At 41.7% G+C, this 26,225-nt stretch overlaps 1 protein-coding gene across 3 annotated transcripts; it reads left to right on the top strand.

Annotated features, from left to right (window-relative positions):
- The first annotated feature begins 792 nt into the window (after positions 1–792).
- bod1l1 (biorientation of chromosomes in cell division 1-like 1) lies at positions 793–25,194 on the top strand. 3 transcript variants are annotated; one of them, XM_053649770.1, is made up of 27 exons: positions 793–1,025; positions 2,345–2,469; positions 2,698–2,894; positions 3,236–3,694; positions 4,430–4,579; positions 5,932–6,095; positions 6,383–6,479; positions 6,592–6,700; positions 6,820–6,883; positions 7,912–10,402; positions 12,316–12,383; positions 12,512–12,599; positions 12,768–12,838; positions 13,475–14,939; positions 15,085–15,140; positions 15,487–15,562; positions 15,672–15,733; positions 15,841–15,925; positions 18,242–18,294; positions 19,632–19,674; positions 20,129–20,202; positions 20,293–20,350; positions 20,460–20,542; positions 20,780–20,864; positions 20,964–21,078; positions 22,400–22,474; positions 23,579–25,194. In XM_053649770.1, exons 1-27 carry the CDS (start codon positions 798–800, stop codon positions 23,697–23,699), a joined length of 6,762 nt encoding a protein of 2,253 aa, XP_053505745.1. In that variant the 5' UTR covers positions 793–797; the 3' UTR covers positions 23,700–25,194. The 3 variants fall into 3 exon arrangements, with proteins under 3 accessions (XP_053505745.1, XP_053505737.1, XP_053505755.1); XM_053649762.1 differs by having other exon boundaries at positions 20,961–21,078; XM_053649780.1 differs by having other exon boundaries at positions 794–1,025; positions 20,129–20,190; positions 20,961–21,078.
- Positions 25,195–26,225: the final 1,031 nt, after the last annotated feature.

Raw genomic sequence — 26,225 nt, 5'->3', positions numbered from 1 at the left:
TACTAAATTAACTAGTTTTCAAATCCTTTTCGTTTATTCCTACTTTTCTGTACTTAGTGTGCTTTCTCCTCACAAAGACTGTTTAAACTAATTAAGTCTAAAACATCCCTAAGAAGAGTAAACTAATGTCTTATGGCAGGAAAAAAAAAAAAACAACAACAACAACAACGTGCAACAGCGGGAGAGAAAAAAAGATTTGAAAACCACTACACCAGATAATTTTAATTGCATTTCTTTTTCATAGCAACACGGATAAAATAATTTCTTCCGACAGACGGCGCCATTGCAGAAGAATTACCTAGCTTCTTCGTTATTTTTTCATCATATATTCGACACTAATGTAATAAATGAATGTATTTTTATTTACTGTATGTTCTTAAAGATTCCGGTAGCACTTCCGGTAGTGTACAGTATTTAGAACTATAATTTCCAGCACATTATACGATTGTCTTATTTTACTACTACTACTACTACTACTACTACTACTACTAATAATAATAATAATAATAATAATAATAATAATAATAATAATAATTTGAGCAAATTGAATGGAATTAAAACAATAGTAAGAATAAACATTAAACACAGAAGAAATTAAAAAGAAAATATTATTTATTGTTTCTGGTTTTGCATTTGCTATATTTTGCTAAAATAAAAACGCACACACTAGACTAAAATAAATAAATAAGTAAATAAATATATATATGTATGTAAAAACTTTTTTATATGTATATGCATAGTTTATTGCGTGCCTTGTATTTTACTTCCTGTGTTAACGGTCAATATCCGGTTCATTCATGTTCAACGCCGAAATCAAAATATTTCCAGAGACGGGCATTGAACTTCTACCCGAGTTCCCTAGATATCGTTTTAAAGCCTTCTTTTTTAAAATCATTGTAACAGCCCAGATGGCTGGTTTACCTCCGGGTGACCCTCAGCTGGTCGCCATGATCGTAAATCATTTAAAAACACAGGGACTTTTTGACCAGTTCAGGAGAGATTGCTTGGCGGATGTCGATACAAAGGTAAAGGGACTGTCTATGCTAAGCTAACGGGCTAATGTCAAGTTACGAATTCAATTTATCGTAGCTTTGTTAACGTAACCGTTTTAGATCAGTTTGGTTAAGCTTTGTACAGTATATTGATGTGTATGCAGTTTGCAATAATACATAAACATTAAGCGTGCTTCAGAGCTTGTGCAATACTATGGAGCAGTGTTCACTTCTAAATGTGTGCAGTGTTTTTATATGAACATTTCTTATGTAGTTCATAGGTTAATACCTATGATAAATATTCTTGCTCAGCATGGTTGTAAAGAGTTGTTATTTGAGTTACCGTAGCCTTCCTGGCAACTCAAACCAGTATCTAGAGATGCAAATCAGTAGTTTATGAAATACTCAAAGCACCTACAACCATTCCACAGTCAAAGTCATTGAGATTCCATTCCCAATCCCACCCCCCGCTGTTTGATCTGAAGATAAACGGAGTTGTTTCTGCATGACTTTATGCATTGCACAGCTGCCACTTGAATGCGTGATTGGATAATTATAGGGCTTCAACTAATGATTATTTTCGTAATCGATTAGTTGGCAGATTATATTTTTGATTAATCGGATGGGGGCAAACTTTCAGTACCATTTGTTCGTTTATTTAAAATAAAATCCACAAACTGAGTGTTACAAATATAAACTTCAGACTAAAACTTTAAACAACTGTTTGTCCAATTATGTAAGACTGAAAAGAACCCAATACACACACCAGAATATATATTATTCATTCAGGACTGTAGTTTCATTCAGTGCTTTTTAAAAAAAAAAAACAATGCATAAGTTTATATATTATATAATAGTGTTTATGCATTACGTTTTATAAAAGGTAACGTTGACTAACAGTAAACTGAAGAAAGTCATTGTCGGTGACTCTGGGTATCTGCTAAAGCTAGCGGCGTCACGTTACGTGCATATGATGTCATGCTCCATCGACTAGGAAGCGGCTTATACTGCCAGTTAGTAAAAAAAAACGGTAGTGTTCATTTTGAGATGATATTACCTTTCTAAAAATTCATACACTAGACGGTAGAGTACATGGAGCATAGTGTAAGTGTAGAGTACGTAGTAGTATACAACTTTAGTATTTACTCTCCGAAGCGTGTTTTCGGAACAGAAGTAATGTAGTGAGTAAACGCACCCTGTGCCTCACACAGACCGACTAATCGAAAATGAGATTCGTTGACAACGATTTTCATTATCGATTTTATCAATTAGTTGTTGCAGCGCTAGATAATTACATGAATTCCTAATAAAGTGGATGGCGAGTATAAGCTTCAATTGTGCCTCTGTTTCAGCCTGCGTACCTGCACCTGAGACAGCGAGTGGACAACTTTGTGTCTAATCATCTCTCTAACCACACATGGAGTCCTCAGCTCAACAAGAACCAGCTGAGGAACAGCATCAGGCAACTCGTGCTCCAGTACGTATCATCCGAGCTGGTTTACGTTTTATTTATCTCCAGTGCCTCAGATCTTTTGAATCTTGGAATATTCGTTGTTGTCTGTGTTTGCTGGAGGAATCCGTAACGTCAGACGTGCTCGGAGTTGAAGAATGGACAGAAAAGGATCACGTCAAATCGTCAGCAATTCAATCCAGCTGACTCAGCTCATGGTGCAAGTTGTTTATCGTTATGTATCGTTTATCGCAGGTCGGGCTTGTTGGAGCAGGGAGTCGATCGGATTGTTGCGCAGGTCGTTGACCCCAAAGTTCAGCACACCTTTCGGCCGCAGGTGGAACGAGTCGTCCGTCAGTTTCTGTCTCCTGGCAACCACGTGGAGGAGGAGGAGCCTGCACACGCCTTCACGCACGTGGGGGAAAACCAGGACGCTCAGCTGCCGTCTCCAGGTAACAGAGCTCACGCAGTTCTGAAAACGATTCATTAATTTCAAGTACAAATGTACTGCCCATCTTTCGTTCTTTCTTGCTCTCCTTTCATTTACTTCCCCATACTTGCTTGCTCATTTTCTTTACAATCCCTCTCACTCCACTTCTCTCCTTTCTTGTTCTCTCCTTCTTGTGTTGTTCTTCCCTTTCTTGTCATCTTTTTCTCACACCTCCCAGTCTCTCTCACTCTTTCTTTTTCTTTTCTCACTTTCTTCACTTATTAACCCACCCTCGAAGCTCTCTCTGCACTCTCTTCTCTACCCTGATGCACACATATTTTCTCTCTCCTCTTCCTTCATCAGCGAGCTCCTCAGCTCCGTTCTCAGACTCCGCCCTCTCTCAGAGCCACGATCCCTCTGTTCTAAAGACGCAGGACGGAGGAGAGGAAGACATGAGCCTGGTAGAGGATGATGAGAAGGAAGCAGAGAGGACAAAGGAGGAGGAGGAGGAGGAGGAGGAGGAGCAGGAAGAGAAGCTGGGAGGGAATGACGATGAGACGAGCAAAGAGCGGGAGGAGGAGGAGAGACAGAAAGAGGTGGAGATGATGGAGGTGGATCAGCGGTCAGAGGAGCCTGAAGATGTCAAGAAGGAGGAAGAGGAAGAAGAGCAAGAGGAGGAGGAGAAGCAAAAGAAAGGAGAGGAGGAAAAAGAAAAGAAAGGAGAGGACGTGAAAGAGAAGAAAGGGTCAGGGAAGAACAGGGAGGAAAGCAGCACCGACAAACTGCACATTCGCCAGAAAGCAAGAGAACGACTGAAAGAAGGTAACCGAGTGATCCGAAACATGTAAAAGCATAATTGTTAGTTTGCAACACAAGCTACAACGGCATTACAAGTTCTTTTTTTTTTTCTGTTCAGTTCCTTTGAGTTCTAACCTTTATGGAGTGCATTGAGGGAGAGCTTTAAATTGCATCCCACAATAAGAAACTAAAGGGAACTGGAAGAGAATACTTTTAGTTTATAAACTTGCTAAAATCCTCGAAACAGTAAAACAATCAATGAGCTGATCAGCTGAACCTGTTATAAATGAATTGGAAGTGGCTCACATATTACACATGGATCAGTAACACAAGAATAAAAGAAAAGTTATCAAATAAGGAAACCGATTTTGAGCTCAGCAACCTGAGCTTTACTGTGTCTTCCAGAAGATTTTTCAAATCCCTTAAAACTTTAAAGGGACCAGAAGTGTAATCCAGTCACTGGAACTACTGTTTAGGATTTATAAACGTGATATACAGTGGGAACTCGATGATAAGGTCCTTTATAAATAAATAAAAATGCTAGAGTAAGCTGATATAGTAACTAATGAAAGAAATTCAGACAGGTTTAAGTTGCGGTCATTTGTTTTTCTGATGCATTGAAACAGAACAGGGACAGTGGGATATGAAATATTTCCATGCCACAGTGTTGTTTTCCAGTCCTGGATTGTGTTTACTCATCTGTGTGTGTGTGTGTGTGTGTGTGTGTGTGTGTGTGTGTGTGTGTGTGTGTGGTGGTAGAATACTCTCTGGAGGACTCAGATCTGGAGGGTTTGAGTGACATCACAGTGAGTTCAGTCCACACGAGCGACCTTTCGTCTTTCGAGGATGACAGTGAGGACGAGGAGCCTCCTTCTGAATCCACAGAGGAAGGAGAGATCACCTCAGAAGGTCAGCCACGGCCCCTTTTAATTAATTACGAGACACTTGGCCTTTGTTTAAAGGTTGTTCTTTATACCAAAGCACTGTTGAATTCTCAAATCTGATTGGACTGGAGGTGTTGATGAATTTTCTATGACGGTAGTCTTGAGAGTAACAGGAACAAACTAGTTTGATACATTTTGCATTAACATGAACATTAACACTGCAAATTGATAGAAAGTATGATGGTGTTATTTAATAAATTAAAAATGAATTTTTTTTGGCAAGTCGTATTCAACAAATAAAACATTGGAGATTTGCTGGTATTGGAAAATAATCTGCTTTAGGATGGTCACAATAACTCCGCTTTGTGTCGGGCATCATCGCAACACCCCGTCGTTGATTACTTTCTTGAAACAGCATATCCCGAGAGTTTTATTCCTTACACAGTCGTCCTAGGAAACACATGAGTGGATTAGTGGTGGTGCTGCCCTTCTGCAATTTGCTAACGATCACATGGACAAGCCAGAAGGCTATAGGAAAAATGTTTTGTGGATGGATGAGACCGGAATAGAAATTTTGGTTTAAATTTGAAGCTCTGTGTTTGGAGAAAGGAAAACACTGCATTCCAGCATACGAACTTTATCCCATCTGTGAAACATGGTGGTGGTAGTATCATAGTTTAGGCCTGTTTTGCTGCATCTGGGCCAGGATGACTTGTTATCATTGATGGAACAATGAGATCTGAATTCTAAAGGAAAATGTCAGGACGTCTGTCCGTGAACTGAATCTCAAGAGAAAATGGGTCATGCAGCAAGAAAACGACCCTAAGCACACAAGTTGCTCTACCACAGAATGGTAAAAGAAGAGTAAAGTTAATGTTTTGGAATGGCCAAGTCAAAGTCCTGACCTTAATCCAATAGAAATGTTGTGGAAGAGCCTGAAGCAAGCAGTTCATGTCAGGAAACCCACCAACATCCCAGAGTTGAAGCTGTTCTGTACCGAGGAATGGGTTAAAATTCATCCAAGCTGATGTTCAGGACTGATCAACAGTTACTGGAAATGTTTAGTTATTGTTATTGCTGCACAAGCAGGTCACACCAGATACTGACAGCAAAGGTTCACATACTTTTCAGCTCACAGATATGTAATATTGGATTGGAATAAGAAAATGACCAAGTATAATATTTTTGTCTCAATTGTTTAATTGGGTATCTACTTTTAGGACTTGTGTGAAAATCTGATGTGGTCATATTTATGCAGAAATGTAGAATATTCTAAAGGGTTCACAAACTTTCAAGCACCACTGTTGTAACTGTGTTGTTATTACTTTGTATAAGATGATCTTTGATACGTTAAATGATTCTTAATTCTGTGTGTAGATGAAAAGCTTCAGAAGAAGGTTGCCGGAGAGGAATCTGATGAGAATAAGGAGAAAAAACCTCGTGGTTCCCGCCAAGGCTACATTCACAAACCTTTCCTTTACTCCCGTTACTATAGCGACTCTGATGACGAGGTTACAGTGGAGCAGCGACGTCGTTCTGCAGTGAGTGAGGGTTGCCCTTTTGAATCGCTGTTTAAGCTCTGGTCCATGATGTCTATTAAATTGCAGGGGGGTTTTTTTGTTTTGTTTTGTTTTTTTTAACAAAACAATGAACTGTAAACAAGTGTAACTAATTAGACATGCAGTTTCTCACAATGATGAAATGAAAGCTATGCTCTTGCTTATTGTACAGAACATGTGTACGTCTTGTACACAAAGGTGAGAAGGTTGAGGGTTTTATCTTTCCTCTATAACCTGTGATTTCTTTTAGTTTTTTTTTTTTTTTTCAGGCAAAGGACAAAGAGGAAAGACTGCTGAAGCGCCAACAGAACCGGGAGCGTCTTGAGGAAAGGAGGCGGCAGAAGGCAGCGCAGGCAGAGCTGCAGGGTGAGATGTACCCACCTTCGTTATCGTCATTATCGTTAACATAATTCATCGCTAATATAGTTGTAATATGTTTTTTGTGTGTTTGTTTATGTACTTTTTCTCCTCTTAGCAGAAAAGGAAAAGCAGGAGGTTCAGAGACCTCAAGCAAAAGAAGCACGGAAAGAGAAGAAAGTTCTGGAAAAGAAAGTGGCACTCAGCAGAAAGAGGAAGAGAGACTCACGGTGTGTGTGTGTGTGTGTGTGTGTGTGTGTGTGTGTCTGTCTGTCTGTGTGTTCCTCTGCGCGTGTCCACGTTTTATTCAAAAGTTGTTTTTTTTTTTTTAAATTTATTTGGAGTGCAGGAAAGAGGACGACTCTGGCAGCAAGAAGAAGAGTGACGGAGATCCTGAATCCGTAAAGAAAGATGTGAGTCTTTTGTCTCTCCCTCTCTCACATCCTTTCTCTCCATCTTTCATTCGTTTCTGTTACATCTCTCTTTAATTCAATCTCTTTTATCCTCCACCTTTCCCTGGCACGCAATCCTTGTTTCTCATTTGTTCATATGTATGATAAAAAAATAGCTTCTAACATAGATTATACACAGCTGTTCAAAATCCTTTACCATTATGTACATTACATACCATAATACAAACCAAGATCATGATTTTGAATGAAGTATAATATTCCTTAATATTCTACAGTCCATGCTCTCTATTAATGTTACAAGGCCAGATTTCCATTAAGGTCACAGGGAATGCACTGTAAAATATTTTTAACAATTTGTACGTAACCAAACCTAGTAAACATGTTTGCATGGTACCAAATATTAGTGTTATATTAAACATTGTGCACTCAGATGAGACTCTGATGGGCACACTTGATTGACATTTCACTGTCCGAGAGTCCCAGCCCACTACGCCATTAAAGCAGATATTATCTGCACCACCAGGAAGAATCGCGATTGTTTGGCCTACATGTACCGAACTACCACTACTGAAATATAGAATTGATAGACGTATAGATACCTTTACCTCTGTGCTGTGCTTCCCAGGTTACCTTTATCTCACTGGTATGTTTTTCTTGCAGAATTGCTTATAGGTAAATACCCACCCACTTTACATCCGAAGGAGAGAAATTGTGGCAAAGTACACATAGATATTGCAAAGTCACCAGTCAGACTTTTTACTGCGTATTCTACCACAGGACTACGAGAAAGCAGTCGTAGATTTAAGCATCCTAAGCCTAAAAAATACAGTGCCAATAAATTTGCAGTTGTCAAATGTTTTTATAAATATATAACCATGATTTAACTTATTGTTCTTAATCTCTAGTAAAGCTGCAGTCTTTGGTCCCCATTAAAGCGCAGTCCCTTAAATATAAGTGTTTTAATCCCCAATAAAAAGGCCCTGATCTCTGGTAAAGTTACAGTCCCTAATGTAGTATTGTCCATGTAGGATGCAGTGAAGTCCAGAGCAATCTCTCAGAAGCCTGTTAAGAAGCTGTCTGAGGAAGAGCAGCGGAGGAGGAAGAGCATTTCAGAGGATTCGGGCGAGCCACGCAAAATCCTTGACAAAAACCGTACACACTCGTTCATCCTGGACCTGGAGCTGGGAACTGAGGAGGCCCTTCGACAGCGAGGCAGTGGGAAGAATGAGCGACATGCTCGCAGAGAGAGAGAGCGAAAAGAGAGTGAGAAAGAGCGTGGTGTGTCAGATGAGCGAGCCAGGTACAAGCAGAAGCCAGAAAGTAAGAAAGGAGGAGAGGCTGTGGCAGAGGAAAAGGAGGGAGGGGTGGTGAAAGGTACAGTCGATGAAAAAGTAGAGAAAAAAGGGTCAAAGTTTAAAGGAGACAAGAAGGGCTCGGTGTCAGCAAGGGAGGGAAGGCTTTCTGTGACGGAGGGATCAGCCCCAGAGGAGGGAACGAGCAAGGATTTGAAGAAAGAAAAGCTGTCCTCAGAGACTATGAAAGAAAAAATAAAAGGGGAGAAATCATTGGGCAAGACTGAACCAAAACAGCATCGTCTGGATTCCACTGGCTCCACAGAGGAGAGGTCAGAGGGTGAGGCTGCTTCTGATTTCAACAGGAAGAAAGTCAAGCAAGCTAAAGACATTTTGAAACGGTCAAAAAGTCACCCTGAGATTAAATCTCTAGAGAAGGTCAAGGTCAGGCAAGATGGCAAAGATGTAGGTGCTGGTAGTAAAGACAAGAGCTCCACCTCAGAGGTTACCAAACATAGCTCAGACACAAAGGTCAAGAATTCAGAGGCAGGTCCAAAGGTCAAATCTATGTCAGAAAAAACAAGATCCAAGTCCAGAGACTTGAAATCTCAGAGTCCATTAATGACCAAGACAGACAAGAAAGCCCAAGGTCCAGAAGCCAAGGGTAAAGCAGGAGCGGCCCCTAGCAAGATGGACTACTCCAAGGAGAAGAAAAAGGAGGGAGTGACGAAAGAGGATAGGAGATTCTCAGAAGACCGTGAGAAAGGGAAGGATGCAAAGAGTACAAAGAAAATGACTGAGAAGAAGACAAAAGACTCAGAGAAGAAGGGAGGAGACAGTGAGAATGAAAGAAGAATCTCTGAAGCAGATGACCTTTCTTCCAGTTCCTCTGTTCCATCAACTCTTGCTGAAGAGGTACCGTGTGGAGGCAGAATGGCTTCTCAGCCTTCAAACACTCAAGCGCAACAAGCTTCAGTGTCCTTCACAATGTCTGATCTTACAACTCAGCAAGTCTCAGAGTCTCTTGGCGAATCAGATCTCAAAACCCCACAGGTTTTTGAGTCCCTTACAGAGTCTCATGTCTCAACCCCACATGTCATGGATTCTGCTGCAGAGTCTGGTTCCACAGATCAGTCCGTCTCAGAGTCTCTTAGAAAGTCTGATCCTTCTTCAGACTCACAAGCTATGGATACAGAGTCTGATCCTGCAGCCTTACAATCCACAGATGTGGAGTCTAATTTTACAGCCCCACAAGCCATGGATACAGAGTCTGAACCTACAGCACCACACGCCATAGATACAGAATCTGATATTACATCCCCTCAAGCCAATGCTGCAAAATCTGAATCTCCACATGTCTTTGAAGTACCCACAGAATCTTCTGAAAAAGAACAAAGTCAACCTACTGAGTCTGATCTTGCTACTACAACACCACCACAATCCTCAGAATTAATTTCAGTGTCTGATCTTACAGTCCCTCAGTCCACAGATTCACATCAAAGATCTGATCTCATGAATCCTAACTCCTCAGAGCATGATTTCACAGTTCCTGAAACATCAGACTTAAAGCCAAATACTGATCTCATCCTCCCTCAGTCCTCAGACTCAATCCCAGCATCCATTCTCACTGTCCCGGAGTCCTCAGACTCCATCTCAGACTCTGATCTCACAGTTGCCCAGCCCTCAAACTCAGTCCTAGCATCTGAATTCACAGTCCATCAGGATTTCGGCACGGTTCCTAATCCGCTTCCTGCTGATGATAACAGCACCTCTGTCCCTGACGACATGTATGATGCCCTGAGTGACATCACTCCAGATCCTGAAGACGAGGAGGAGGCCACCATGAGACTGGCTGAGAGCCAGCCTCAGCCCCGTCCCATCCCTGCAGAGGCAGACGCACTCCTTTCCTTGATGGATGTCTGTGCTTCTGTAGGTGTAAGCAACTCCGCTGGTGCATCTGATGGACAGGAAGTTGAGAGTTCGTTCCTGGATGCAGATATAAAAATGAAGGAAGCAGCGCTCACGTTACTCTCCATGGATCCAGATCAGGCAGTTTTGCCAAGTTTTATCGCTGAAGATGCACTTGTTGCTGGGCAGCAGGTGGAGTCTTTGGCCTCAGACCTGGTTGACAGGACAAGTGGGATAGAGCCGCCTAAAGAAGTTACAAATGATTCTGAAAGTGAATCTTCTGCTCGTGACTCAGAGGAAGGAGCCAAACACACTGAAGGTAGCGCTCCTTTATTCACTCGCCTGTGTTTTAGAATGTAATAGCCCTTCTTTTGTGTTTGAAAATGCTATGAACAGTTCAGCTATTCCATGTGTTGTAGGTAATGCTAGTTACCTTGTTCTATAGTGTTATAGATTATTTATTAACTCCTTGTGTGGTCTGGATAATGGAGTACATCATGACATTGATCATTCTCTGTTCTAGATGATCTAAACTGTTGTTCTACGTTATCTAGCAGCTACTTGAATGTTCTGGCTAACATTTCTCCTAATCTGATCTAGATCTCATAGATTTTGGCTTTGTCACATTATTGCTCTAGATAATGCTGTAGCCCATCCTGTGTTCTAGATAATGCAGTAAATGTTGTTTACTTGATCGTGATGACATCAGTTTTCTGTTCCAGATCAAGACTTTGTTTTTGACTTTAAGTAGTGCAGTAAATCATAACGTTTTCCTTTCTCACCTCTGGATCATGCAATGGATTATGATGTTGCTGCGTAGAGTTCTGGATAATGTTGTGGATCATTTAAAGGAGACCTATTATGAACATTTTTACATTATGTAATAACTCTCAGGAGTCTGTTTCTGTGAAGTTTCAGCTTAAAATACCTCATGGATCATTTATTATACCATGCCCCTTTTTGGATAGAAGCGAAAACACGCTGTTCTCATGTTTTTTTAAATGCAAATGAGCTACTGCTCCCCACCCCCTTTCTAGAAGAGGGCTGTACCTTTACAGTTCATGCTTTGGATACTACGGCAAGAACAGATCAGGAGAAAAAATATGACTGACACCATAAATACTGGTGTTCAGCCCTATGTGTATGAACCAGAGTCAGACACTGATGAAGGAGAGACCCTGGCAAAAGTAATAATTGTGAGAATGAACCAGGACGTTGGTAATGGTAATTTTAGCTGCATTAGTCATGGAATCTGCTAACAAGCTCATTCACAAAGCGGTCTGGTGTAAAATTATTCGCAGAAAAAATACACAGTTTTCAAAAATACAATCACCTTACTCTATTGTGAATAATAAAGGTGCGGTTATGAATTATACAGACAGTAAGCATTTTCGGGTTAAAATTAAAAAGGTCGACATTGCTCTAGTCTCCATGAATACAATCATCGATGACAGTAACTTTAGCCGCATTGGCCATGGAATCTGCTAACAAGCACATTCGGAAAGGCGATTTGCAAACGTTCAAGTGTGATACTTACGTCTTCTGGATATAAAGCTGGATCATGAACAGTTGGTACTGATCCATGCTCGAGAATCAACATTTCAGCAAATACTGCTTTGTATTGACCCTCGTTCATAAAGCAGTCTGGTGTAAAATGATTCTCACAAACATTCACAAATTTAGCTATTTTTTGGTGCACATTTCCTTCAAAATTAAAACGCCTCCACTGTGTCTTCAGTGGCTCTGATGCCGGGAGGACATGAAGACTCTTATGTTCATTCTTACAGCCAACAACAGGACACTTACGAAGCTTACAAAGCTGAGACATTCTTTTTATCACTATATCTGCTCCAGCATTGAGAACATGGCAGACTGTGTGCAGCTCACTCCGGGGAGGATCTATGCTAATAGGACAGAGTCTGCTACCAGTCGTGGGCGGGGTCTGTTCCAATGTGACGTCACGTTGGAGAGACAACGAATACGACTCATTTTGAGACAGTGTTTCGGAATTATGGGGAGTGGGTGCGTTTTTACCATTGTAGGGTAGATGGCGACACACATTTACGTTCAAACATCATGTAAAAGTGAATTTTGCATAATAGGTCCACTTTAATTTTGCCCATGTTCTATTCAAGATAACAGAGTAGATCACTTTTTCTAGAACACCTTGAACACAGGATGTGCAGTGTTTTGTTATTTTAATCAAACAGATTACATTTTTTTTCCCTCTAGCTCTAGCCAGCACAGTCATTGATGGAAAGGCCACAGACACAGTGTCTATAGAGGAAGCAACGTCTGAGGTGAGATTAACATCATATCTGGTATAGATTTTGTCTTTCCTCTACCACAGAAGTGGAAAATTAGGCATGTGGCAAGTGTATTTAGCAGGACAGTTACTAAATTGCCTTGAATGTGTCTATATGTTCAGATCAACAACGGTGAAACTAAATCAAAAGCAAAGTCTGACGTTTCTAGACCAGAAATCTCTGCTAATGATGAACCAGCAGGAGAATCTGGTAAGTCTGGGTGTTTACTACCTGTGTCTAACCAGTGATATCTCTATTTATGATACCTTTTAGGAGTACCTTTGTTCACTGGGCTGTAGTTGTTTTTTTTCCCTATCTATCCATTGGTCCTATATATATATAATATATATATATATTTGATTGTTTGTTTGTTTTCAGCTGAGATTGATTCCAGCCAAATACACACACACACTCCGAGTGAAAGCATACTCGCAGCTGAGGGCACAAAGGTAAGTCTGATAGTTGTAGCCAAAATGTTTAACATCTGTATATTAGAGTAGGGTTGCATTATGAAATATTTAATACTGGCATTGAAATGTGTACATGTGTTTTTCACATTCCAAGAAATCAGATGCTAATCAGATGCATGTATTATTAATGCAGTGTCGTATTAAGTTTTAAGAAAGATGGTTTAACCCAGTTGAAATAGGCAAGTTCCTGGAGCAACTGTTGGTTAACGTGTAGAGTAAAAACAGTAACAGATGGACTATTGTAAGTCTTTACGTAGCAGCCCTACTCAAAATAGAGTAAAAATGGGTTAAGTAATGTAATTGCTGAAGCAGCATGCTTACCTTAAATATAGTAGTAAATGGGCAAACTACAGTAACTGTGTTAATAGCAGTCGTAATTTTAATTATTATTAGTTACCCATTTATTATTGGCTCACAGGTTCAGCTAACATTAGCCTGAGCTTTATGCTAAGTCTTAGTTAATTTATTATTTAATGAAACCGCTTATCTCTTTCCAAAAGAGGGTGAAAACTATCATCAGAGGTCACAAGCGCTGTTTGAGACAGTGACTTTACTGTGTTCACATGAAGTATTTGTACTGGACACGTCTTGACTTAGCTATATGTGTGACTACAGAGCAAAACAGAGAACACCGCGCAAGATGCCCGGGCTCAAGAGGCAGAGGTGCAAAAATCACAGGCCCAGGTGCAGGAGGTGCTGGAGGCCCAGGTGCAAGAGACAGAGGTGCAGGAGTCGCAGGAGACCAAGGTGCGGGATGTGCAGGAGGCAAAGGTGCAAGAGGTACCAGAGGTTCAATTGCAGGAGGTAAAAGCAGCACAGGAGCAGGCGGCACAGACCCAGGATGTGCAGATGCAAGAGGCAAGGGAACAGGAGGTGCTGGAAGCACCGGTTCAGGAAGCACAGGCAGATGAGACAAAGGCACAGGAAATGCAGGAGTCCCAGGCGCAGGCGTCCCAGGCGGTGCTGGAGGCCCAGGTGCAGGAGGCACAGGAGGCAAAGGTGCAAGAGGTACCAGAGGTTCAAGTGCAGCAGGCAAAAGCAGCACAGGAGCAGGAGGCACACACCCAGGATGTGCAGATGCAAGAGGCAAGAGAGCAGGACGTGCTGGAAACACCGGTTCAGGAAGCACAGGCAGATGAGGCAAAGGCACACGAAATGCAGCAGTCCCAGGCGGCGGCATCCCAGGCGGCGGTGTCCCAGGCGGCACAGGTGCAAGAGGTACCAGAGGTTCAAGTGCAGGAGCAGGAGGCACAGACCCAGGATGTGCAGATGCAAGAGGCAAGGGAGCAGGAGGTTCAGGAAGCACAGGCACATGAGGCAAAGGCACAGGAAATGCAGGAGTCCCCGGCGCAGGAGTCCCCGGCGGCGCAGGCGACAGAGGCGCAGGAGTCCCCAGCGGCGCAGGCGACAGAGGCGCAGGAGTCCCCGGCGGCGCAGGAGTCCCCGGCGGCGCAGGAGTCCCAGGCGGCGCAGGAGTCCCAGGCGGCGCAGGCGACAGAGGTGCAGGAGTCCCTGGCGGCACAGGCGACAGAGGCTCAGGAGTCCCAGGCGACAGAGGCGCAGGAGTCCCAGGCGGCACAGGCAACAGAGGCGCAGGAGTCCCCGGCGGCGCAGGCGACAGAGGCGCAGGAGTCCCAGGCGGCGCAGGCAACAGAGGCGCAGGAGTCCCAGGCGGCGCAGGAGTCCCAGGCGGCGCAGGCGACAGAGGCGCAGGAGTCCCAGGCGGCGCAGGCGACAGAGGCGCAGGAGTCCCAGGCGGCGCAGGCGACAGAGGCGCAGGAGTCCCAGGCGGCGCAGGCGACAGAGGCGCAGGAGTCCCAGGCGGCGCAGGCGACAGAGGCGCAGGAGTCCCAGGCGCAGGAGTCCCAGGAGGCGCAGGTGTCACAGGTGTCCCAAGAGAAGAAGACGGAGGCGCAGGAGACAGAGGCGCAGGAGACGGAGGCGCAGGCGCAGGAGACTGAGGCGCAGGAAGCAAACGCACCAGATGCCCAGGAGGCACAGATGCAAGAGGTGCAAACCCAGGAGGCACAGACGCAGCCAGCACGTAGAGGGCGACGTCCAAAATTAGTTAAACGATCCAGTAAGTTATAAACTTGTGTTATGTTCCAAATTGTAAATTATGTTTGTACAGTGCCTAAGCAATAAAGTATACAATTATTTCTATTTGTTAACAGACTGAAAAATGTATTTGTCTAAGTGGAACCTGTTCTGTGCCCTTTTTTCAGGTAGTGTGTCTAAGTCAGATGGACAAGAAGAGGATAAATCTGATGTGTCAGAAGGGGTAAATAGATTTTGCCCCAATTTATCCCAATTTCCCAAAAAGATGCAGGAGGACATGACCAAGTTTGCTCTTTTGGACTGCAAATAGCTGTGGCGAACACTCTTCTGTTGTGCCAATCATTATGCAAGGATACAATTGTACTGTTTATGTTTGCAGTTTTAATAATATGAATGTTGACGATTGAAAAAAAATGAAAAGGTGGTGGGTGTGAAAGTTCCAATGAGTAGAACATAGATTTCCATTCATCGTAACAGTCTCTTACCAATCTGTCACTAATCCTGACCTGTATACACCTGAATCAGAACAGAGTAAGATAAATCAATCTTTTTGTGTGTGTGTTTTTCAGGATGAGCGTTTGGAAGGCAGAGTGACCCGCAAAGGACGATGGTCCAGTCAGAGAGCCGCGTCAGCCCAGGAAACTGGTACGCATCTGGTGATTTGTTTTTTTGTTGTTTTTTTTATACACCTGCAAGCATAATGTAACATTGAGTGTATCTCATTACTCTGATCTCAGTATGTTTTGTGTTTCAGCATCCAAAGCTCAAAGTCAGGAGGCCAAAGACACGGAGACTAACAAACCGTCGCATAAAAATGTGAGGAAAAATTGACTTTTGTCTGTGCTTGTGTGTGTGTGTCTATATTTCTTTCCTTTCTTTTTTTTTTTTGTTTTTAACTGATACGACGTGTGTGTGTTTGACAGAGTGAGGATGAGGAGGCTGAAGAAGGAAGTGGAATTACACAGAAAAAATCTTCTAAGGTCCCAGCTGCTTCACAGAAAGAAGCTTGTAAGTGTGCACATACAAACACAAACCTTTTAGTATTACCCTTTACATTAAATAATTTTTGGTGATACTTTAGCAAAATGAATTAAACTTAATCAGACAGAGGGGTAGACATACGAACAGACAGACAGATTAGTAGACAGACAGTCAGATTGATTTACATTTACACAAATATCTATCTGGGCTCAATACAGACAAGTGTGAAGGTCAAGGACAAACTTTCATTCACACCCCTAAGTGAAAATGTCCAAATTGGGCACAATTAGTCACTTTCCCTCCCCGGTATCATGTGACTTGTTAGTGTTACAAGGTCTCAGGTGTGAATGGGGAGCAGTTGTGTTAAATTTGGTGTCATCACTCTCACACTCCCTCATACTGGTCACTGGAAGTTCAACATGGCACCTCATGGCAAAGAACACTCTGAGGATCTGAAAAAAAGAATTGTTGCTCTACATAAAGATGGCCTAGGCTATAAGAAGATTGCCCAGACCCTGACACTGAGCTGCAGCATGGTGGCCAAGACCATACAGCGGTTTAACAGGACAGGTTCCACTCAGAACAGGCCTCACCATGGTCGACCAAAGAAGTTGAGTGCACGTGCTCAGAATCATATCCAGAGGTTGTCTTTGGGAAATAGATGTATGAGTGCTGCCAGCATTGCTGCAGAGGTTGAAGGGGTGGGGGGTCAGCCTGTCAGTGCTCAGACCATACGCCGCACACTGCATCAAATTGGTCTGCGTGACTGTCGTCCCAGAAGGAAGCCTCTTCTCAAGATGATGCACAAGAAAGTCCGCAAACAGTTTGCTCAAGACAAGCAGACTAAGGACATGGATTACTGGAACCGTGTCCTGTGGTCTGATGAGACCAAGATAAACTTATTTGGTTCAGATGGTGTCAAGCGTGTGTGGCGGCAACCAGGAAAGGAGTACAAAAACAAGTGTGTCTTGCCTACAGTCAAGCATGGTGGTGGGAGTGTCATGGTCTGGGGCTGCATGAGTGCTGCCGGCACTGGGGAGCTACACTTCATTGAGGGAACCATGAATGCCAACATGTACAGTGACATAATGAAGCAAAGGATGATCAGTATGCAGTATTCCAGCATGATAACGACCCCAAACACACCTCCAAGACGACCACCTCCTTGCTAAAGAAGCTGAGGGTGAAGGTGATGGACTGGCCAAGCATGTCTCCAGACCTAAACCCTATTGCGCATCTGTGGGGCATTATCAAACGGAAGGTGGAGGAGCACAAGGTCTCTAACATCCACCAGCTCCGTGATGTCATCATGGAGGAGTGGAAGAGGACTCCACTGGCAACCTGTGAAGCTCTGGTGAACTCCATGCCGAAGAGGGTTAAGGCAGTGCTGGAAAATAATGGTGGCCACACAAAATATTGACACTTTGGGCCCAATTTGGACATTTTCAGTTAGGGGTGTACTCACTTTTGTTGCCAGCGGTTTAGACATTAATGGCTGTGTGTTGAGTTATTTTGAGGGGACAGCAAATTTACACTGTCACACAAGCTGTACACTCACTACTTTACATTGTAGCAAAGTGTCATTTCTTCAGTGTTGTCACATGAAAAGATATAATCAAATATTTACAAAACTGTGAGGGGTGTACTCACTTTTGTGAGATACTGTGTGTGTGTGTGTGTGTGTGTGTGTGTGTGTGTATATATATATAAATAAATGTATTATTTATTTATTTATTTAACAAACCAACAATAAGACAGACAGACAGAAAAATGTAGGATCATTAATAAGCCTCATATTAGGCCTGGGCGATAAAACGGTATCGGTATTTATCAATGGTACACCTTTATCGTTAACGATAGAAAAAATATTCGGTATAACACTCGATAAAATGTAAACACACATGAAGTTTGCTTGCATGAACAACCCTCAAGCGTGCACCATCCCTGGATCATAAACAGCCTATCATATGCCTTGATAAAGGAGTGTGCTACGAGTGACAAGCAAACAGCCAATAACAAGTTGTGTATCTGTGGAGTTCGGTTGCATCATTGCCATGTGACACCAGAACACACGATTACATGTGAAAATTAGTTCAGAGCCTGGCGAGGAGATCAAATTTATCAATAATTATCTTTACCGAATGATATGAAACATTATATCGTGATACATATTTTAGCTGTATCGACCAGCCCTACTTCATATGTTGATTTTTTTATGGACTCTCTTCCTTTTTTCTTCTTTTTTTTTTTATACATGGGTCATGATTTGTTGAAAGGTTTGCTATACCCATGATCTAAATGTGAATTTAGATCTAAAAAGTGTTTTTTTCCACTAATGCCTAGCATCAAAGCCTGAAGAAGCAGAGACAACGGGAGAGGAAGGAGAGCAAAAAGAGGTGAAGGCTTTTACATGTACAACTTTTAACCCTCCTACTATGTTGTGGGGAAAAAGTTACATCCCTTATGTTGTAGGTCAAAATGACTTCCACAGTTTAAATACACACACAAAAAAAGCAAAGAACTGCTTAAAACAGTAAATATGTCTCGGACAAGCCATAAGAAGAAATATTTGCATACAAGTTCATGACCCTAAATGAGTAAAGTCAAAAAATTTCACAGAGACAAAAAGAGATTAAGCAGTTTTTCCAGACATCTCAAATGTGAAAATGTGTCAAATTGACCCATAACATAATAGAAGGGTTAAAGGGGTATCTGTGTTTCCCACAGGTTGAGGATTTACTTGTGGTGGTGGTTTGTGTGGTGTGTAAGGGTGCAGGTTCTGTAATAAACTAGTCAAACAAAGGTTTATTAATAAATTATTTTTTTGCAAATGAATAGCTATCTATATGTCAATATAAATAACTATTAAGAAATAAATAATTACATATTAAAATACATTTTCCATTTTCAAAATATATTGAAGAAAAACACATGCTGATTTTTGATGAACATCAAAATAAATAACTATTTACATTATGGAATACATTTTCAAATCTGCCTATTTGCGCAGTTGGCATTGCTTGCGAGAACAATTAATTTTCCTTGGCTAGGAAAAAAATCTTTTCCAATATCTGTCTGTAGGTGTATGCTTATTGATAAGTGTTATCAGTACTTAGTTGGACGATGGATGCTACAATTATAAACGGTGTGTCTGCTCCATGAGTGTCCACAGCAGCAGTCACAGCAGAGTTTAGCAGTCAGACTGATCAGAGTTGGACAAAGACATTACTAGGACGAAGGGAGGACATCTCTCCTTCGTTTGATAACGTTAAACGTAAAGTCAGGCTTGTTCCTGACTCATTTTTAAAAAGATGAGAGAGAGAGAGCTAGAGCAGCGGTGGTCGAGCGAGCTAGACAGTGAATGAAGAGAGCGAGCGGTGGTAGCAAGAAAGCCAACGAATGGGAGAAAACATGCACAAAAGTCGGTAGTTGTACGCTCTTGGTAACGTTACCTAATGTCAGTAAGCTGTTGTCTTAACTTATTGATGGCGTTAGAGTTATATCACTTTGCAGTGAGTGTTCAGTTCGATGTCAAGGTTAGCTCTACCAACGTAGAGTGGGTTGAATGTCCACTGGTTTGTGTGCATTATGAACTGACAATTCACAATTCAAAAAAAAAATTTAAAAAATGGAATTTTATCTACTTGGGCGGGCCACCCAAGTAGAGCCTATGTATGGGAAACACTAGGTATACTGAGTCAGAGTTCTGATGGGTGTGTGTGTGTGTGTGCAGGTGCGTCGAGGAAGGCGTTCTGTAGCTCAGACGACCCCCGCAGGTAAGTGAAGTTACCGTACACCTCACCTTACACTTAATGATGAACAAAATTTAATTATTTACATTTCTCAGTGATTCTAGCATGTTATATGGTGTTGATATTACACAGCGTCTACCTTAGTTTACCAATTTGCCCACACTACTCGTACTAAAAAGTAAGTACTCATACACAAAGTATTCAGTTTGAGGCCGAGCTAATTAGTAAGCCTGCATCAGTCCTGTTTTCAACATCACATACATTCACAACATAAAACGCTTTAATCGAAGAACACTCCATGTCCTTCTGATAATAACCCAGAATGTCAGGTCAGCACTGGCCGTGATCCCCTGTATTGTATCTGAACATCAATATTAAAGATCGTTTGCCATCAAAGTAGATCAACATTGACATAAAAGTGTAATGCAAATTCTACATAAAAGCACGGCACTTTGGCACACTGTGATTTACTTGACAGCGAAACCAGCACTGAGGAGAAAGAGGTCTGACCAAACTGAGGATCCTGAGAAAGAGGGAAACGTGAGTAAAATGGTGTGTGTGAGACGGTTTGTATTAGTGTTTTGACAAAGAGAGTGATGGAGAGCGAGTAACATACATATAATCTGTTCGCTGTGTTTGAAGGAACTTGCAGCTGAGGAGAAGGAAGAGAAGCCCGTGAAGAGAGCACGACAAGATAGTGGTAAACACACGCACTCACTGGATATATGTTTGTGTATTATTGTCTTTATTTGTCCTGCTCTTCATTCTGTCTCTCTCTCTCTCTCTCTCTCTCTCTCTCTCTCTCTCAGAGAGTCTGACTGAGGAAGAAGAGGAAGGAAAAGAGCAGAAAAAAGAGGAGGACCAAGACACAGAGAGCTCTAAAGAAAAAGCTGTGAGACGACCATACACTCTTGTCTCATCACTCGCTCACATAGTTATCAGAGGCATATAATTCACACACACTATCACACAGTTTGTGTGACGTAAGTTGGTCGATATAGAATAGCTCTATGACATAATGTATTATGGAAAATAATAATAAGATATTGACGGTATAATAATACAGTATAATTTTTCACTTTATAAGTTATTATCTAGCTAGATACCAACTATACCACCTTTCTTTTAGGAGGAAGAGGAACCAGTGAGAAAGACTCGACGCCGAGGCAGATCCTCAAAAAACACTTCTAATGTGGATGACTCCGGTGCAATTGGTCTGTGTTTATATGTGTTGTGTTTTAAGGTTGTTTTACTTAGCTCCATAGTGACCCTTTTTTTTTTTTTTTTTTTTTTTTTTTTATAAAACTCAGCAGCCCAAGAGAAGAGAGAGGGAGAGACGGAGACTGGAGAAGAGGATGAGAAACAGGAAGAGGAGGAAACAAAAATTAGAGCCACGACACGTTCTGCATCTCGGCTGGAGGCTGAGAAGTATTTTGTTTTATTTATAGCACCTTATTAATAATCTGCTGCCCAATTTTATTTAAGAGGTCTTTTACAACCCCAATTCCAAAAAAGTTGGGACACTGTGTAAAATGTAAATAAAAACAAAATGCAGTGATTTGCAAATCTCATAAACCCATATGTTATTCACAATAGAACACAAAAAACACATCAAATGTTTACACTGAGTAAATGTACCATTTTAAGGAAAAAATAATTTCATTTTGAATTTGATGGCCACAACATGTCTCAAAAAAGTTGGGCCGGGGAAACAAAAGGCTGGGAAAGTAAGTGTTACTAAAAAGAAACAGGTGAAAGAACATTTTGCAACTAATTAGGTTAATTGGCAACAGGTCAATAACATGATTGGTATAAAAAGAGTATCTTAGGCAGAGTCTTTCAGAAGTAAAGATGGGATGGAATCTGGATGGAAGCATATGTTGCTCTAAAACCTGTATATGCCTTTCCAGATGTGCAAGCTGCCCATTCCATAAGCACTAATGCACCCCCATACCATCAGAGATGCAGGCTTTTGAACTGAGCGCTGTAAAAAGCCAGATGGTCCCTCTCCTCTTTAGTCCTCTTTAGTTTAGAGGATGTGGCGTCCATGGTTTCCAAAAATAATTATAAATTTTTGTTCGTCTGACTACAGAACAGTTTTCCACTTTGTCTCAGTCCATTTTAAATGAGCTTTGGCCCAGAGAAGACGGCTGAGTTTCTGGATCATCTTCACATTTGGCTTCTTCTTTGCATGATAGAGCTTTAACCAGCATTTGTGGATGGCACGGCGAACTGTGTTCACAGACAATGAGTTCTGGAGGTGTTTCTGAGCCCATGCAGTGATTTCCATTACAGAATCATGCTTGTTTTTAATGCAGTGCCTCCTGAGGACCCAAAGATAATGGACATGCAATATTGATTTTTGCCCTTGGTCATTCTCAGAATATTTTGATGATATTATGTCACAATTTTACGTTGATGAACATTATTCTGAAATTGTGAACATTATTCTGAAATCTTTACTTCTGAAAGACTCTGCCTCTCTAAGCTACTCTTTTTATACCCGATCATGTTACATGTTACTGACCTGTTGCCAATTAACCTCCGACTGTTTCTTTTTAGTAACACTTACTTTCCCAGCCTTTTGTTGCCCCTGTTGCAACTTTTTTGGAATTGGGGTTGTAATAGCAAAAGAGTTTTTCCAAATAATTTTTTTGATTTATACTGCTTCACCTTGAAGCAGATTAAGTGCAATGTGCAAATTCAGTCGGGTGACTGATTTTCATTCTGTAATTTTACTTTTGTGCAGAAATAAGCCAAGTAAGCCATCAACCAGAGCAGTGAGCAAGCTGAGTGGGAAAGAAGAGAGTTCTCCAAACACGCGGTGTGTCTTCATAACAATTATAGTCATAGATATTTGTAGATTGTCCTCATTAAAATAATAGCTTTTGAATAACTTAAAGTAAAGTACTTAAAGAGACCTTGTGGGTAAGGGTGAAGGAGTGGGATGCATGTGGGTGTAGGAGCAGGTGTGAATATGTGTGTAGGAGTGGGTGTGGATGTAGGCGTGTGTAAAAGTCAGTGTTATTGTAGGAATGGGTATATGTTTATCGAAGTGGGTGGAAATTGGGTGTAGCTATATGATTGAGTGTGGGTGGGGTTGTGGGAGTGGTGTAGAATTGTATGAATGGGTGTAAAAGTGTAGGAGTGGATGTATGAGTGTGGGTGATTGTGGTACTGAGCAGTGGAGGTGGGTGTGTGAGTGTAGTTCTGGTTGTGTGGATGTATGAGTGTGCGTATAGGAGTGGATGTAGGACTGGGTGGTGTGTGGGTGTAGGACTGTTTGTGTAGATGTTTGAGTGTGGGTATAGGAGTGGGGGTGTATGAATGGGTATAGGAGTACGTGTGTGGGTATAGGATTGCATAGTGGGGGTGATTGTGTGGGTGTAGGAGCGCATAGTGGGGGTGAGTATATGATTGTAGGACTGCATAGTGGGAGAGTATATGATTGTAGGACTGCATATTGGGGGAAAGTATATGATTGTAGGACCGCATAGTGGGGGAGAGTATATGATTGTAGGACCGCATAGTGGGGGAGAGTATATGATTGTAGGACCGCATAGTGGGGGAGAGTATATGATTGTAGGACCGCATAGTGGGGGGGAGAATATGATTGTAGGACCACACAGTGGGGGTGAGTGTGCCGGTGGAGGACTGCACAGTGGGGGTGAGTGTGCCGGTGTAGGACTGCACAGTGGGGGTGAGTGTGCGGGTGCAGGACTGCACAGTGGGGGTGAGTGTGTGGGTGTAGGACTGCACAGTGGGGCTGAGTGTGTGGGTGTAGGACCGTGCAGTGGGGGTGAGTGTGCGGGTGCAGGACCGCGCAGTGGGGGTGAGTGTATGATTGTAGCACTGCATAGTGGTGGTGAGGTTCTTGAAAACTGCCATTTTAACTGAACAATAACATGTCTGTCTCTCTTTCCACCAGTTCCTCTCGTTCTAGTGCTGCTGCAGTAAAGGGCCGTAAAGGCGAGTCGAGTTCTCCAACACCTCGGACTCGTGCAGGCCACAAAACTGAAGAACCGCCCTCAAAGAGAACCAAACGATGATGTGAATTTGTATATATTATGTATGTAGCCCAGTCACCTTTATGCTAATTACGTATTTCTTGTTTGGTGCAACCAGAGTGACTCTGTGTGGCTCTTTCACTGAAATTACATCATCATTTAACGTGATCACGCCCACCTGCAGATGTCACACAGAGACGTGTTTTTAACCTCACTGACACTCTCCTGTTGACCAGCTTCATGCCCTCAGGATTGTGGCCAAGCATATAAGTTTTATAACCAGCTAAGATTAGCATGTATGAGCAGTACTGAATTGTTCTTGATGGTGTAATATTTGTCTGTTTTCTTCTTGTGTACAGTTTATCTCAAAGTTCCAGAATATTTTGATCTCAAAACATATTTACAAATATGTACAAACCCAAAGTGTTCTAGAATGTGCTTTCAGAAAGTCCTAGAACCAGAACTATTGCTGTGAAGTTGCTATAGAATTCCAAGTCTCCAACTGTAACACAACAGAACACTTTTTCTGTTGGAAAACATGAAAAGCATGTGTTCTAGAACTTTTGGAAAATGTTCTAAAATGTGTTTTCAGAAATACTTAGACCCTGAACACTTTTTAAGAAAAGTGCTAGAATCAGACTGTACTCTGTTGGAATCCGAAGTGTTCTAGAATGCATTTTCAGAATGTTCTAGAACCACTATATCACATGGTCTGAGGTAAATCCTTAGTGTTCTGGATCCAGGAGGCTGTAGAATTCCACAAACAATAGCACACTTTGCTTTCCCTGTTGCAAAACTTGAAAAGAGCATATTCTGGAACTGTCTAAAATGTGCTGTCCAATATATTTCAGAAAGAACCACCCTGTGGGTTTATCCTGTGTTCCACTAGGGTTCTAAATAGTGTAGGTAGAGATGGGTAAACCTGGAAAATTGCGTGAGAATCAACTTCATTACACATATATACTGTTGGGGAAATGCGTGCTGTTTCCTTTGGTTCTATTTCAGAACAGGTATCCGTTATGTACACATTTTAAAAATGTTTAGATTCTCATTCTGAAAGGAATTCTGCTACTAGACATGTGCCAATAATCAATAACAAATTTCAGATAGAGCATTTGAGAACTGTTTTTTCCCTGAAATCTGGCAAGGTACATAACATTGTGGAAATATCAAAACTGATCATCTAAACCTTGAAAAAACCCTTGGTAAATGATTGCAATATGAACACACAGCTCAAACCAATCCACGTTCAATACAGTACCATCTACACTCCTACTGAAAAGGTTCTATCTAGATGCTTTTCCCCCCCCTAAGAGTGTACTCAAATGTTACTTGTTCCACACAGTGAAAAAATGTTTAGTTTATTATGTCTTTTGGTTCATTTTGTTGTGTACCCGCTGAGCCTGTTAGTGAGTTCAGTTGCATGTGTGTTGATCCTGTTGGCGTGTTCAACATGAAGACATTCATTCTGTGAATGTAAAGAACTGAGCTATTTCTTTTATACATTTAGCTTTTATTATAAAGGCCACTGGGACCATGAATGTGTACTGTGTACTCTTTTATCTCTGTGTGGGTTTTCATTTCTGGTTTTCTGAGCTTCCCTACTCTCCAGGCTTCATCTTAGTCAGAAACCTTAGTTCTTCTGATCTATTTGTCATAGTCTTTCTAGGCTTCCAGATTTTTTAAATCCCTGTGTTCCAATGTCTGCATTATTAGCTTTCTTAGTCTTTGGATTCTTTAGTTAACAGAGGTTTTCTCTTCAAAAGGTTCCCTATTTCTCTGATAGTTTTTTTTTTTGTTGTTGTTTTTGTTTCCTTAGTTCCCCAGACTAAATTTCTGGTCTGCAGGTGTTCTGTTTATTTAGCTAGTTTCTTAAATTATTCTACTTTCCCTAGTATCCACATTTTGTTGTTCTCATAAATTCCATAGTCTCCAGAATAATTTTTTCTCTAGTTTCCTTAGTAGGCAAATTTTTAACATTTTCCTAGTTGTCCTACTTGCCAGTTTTGCTAGTCTCTGGGTTCACTAGTTTTGAGGGTTTTTTATTATTATTATTATTCTTTAGATTCCCTAGTAGTCTGAGGTTTTTTAGTTCTATTTCACACCTTCTAACTGCCAGTGGTGGTGTATAACATCCGAATAACCCTTTAAGAAAGTATGCACGCATGTTAAAATATTCCAGCAAGGTCATGTAGTATTTACAATAAATACTACAGTCAGACAACATAGGCATATCTACTTTTTGCAGATGGTACGGTGTCTTTAGTACCTTTAGGTACTTTACACTGAGCTCTCTTTTCTGATATCACAAGCAGGGATTCTCAGTAATGCGTAGGTCTACATTTTGAAGCTATTATTCCCTCCACACCAACATTTTCTTGCCAGGCCCCAGGTTGACAGTGCTCTGTGGCACATGTTCTGGCTGATATAATGCATCCAATCTTGGACATATGCATGCTGTTGATGCTTGTTCAGCAATATGATGGCTAGTCTGCTGTAGCACTGAAGCAACCACTCCAATCTACAGTTGTTGACCTCTCTATAAGGGAGCTAATTAACATCCCAATC

The sequence above is a fragment of the Ictalurus furcatus genome, chromosome 2, assembly GCF_023375685.1.
Source record: "Ictalurus furcatus strain D&B chromosome 2, Billie_1.0, whole genome shotgun sequence".
NCBI lineage: Eukaryota > Metazoa > Chordata > Actinopteri > Siluriformes > Ictaluridae > Ictalurus > Ictalurus furcatus.
This window is presented reverse-complemented; position numbering and strand designations above follow the sequence as displayed.

Bases quoted from the DNA above. Each gene is read 5' to 3' on its own strand.
- bod1l1 (XM_053649762.1), top strand. From the start codon at position 798: ATGTTCAACGCCGAAATCAAAATATTTCCAGAGACGGGCATTGAACTT. The intron at 14,940-15,084 runs GTAAGTTATAAA...CCCTTTTTTCAG, and splicing joins AAAATTAGTTAAACGATCCA to GTAGTGTGTCTAAGTCAGAT. The intron at 20,203-20,292 runs GTGTGTGTGAGA...CTGTGTTTGAAG, and splicing joins AGGGAAACGTGAGTAAAATG to GAACTTGCAGCTGAGGAGAA.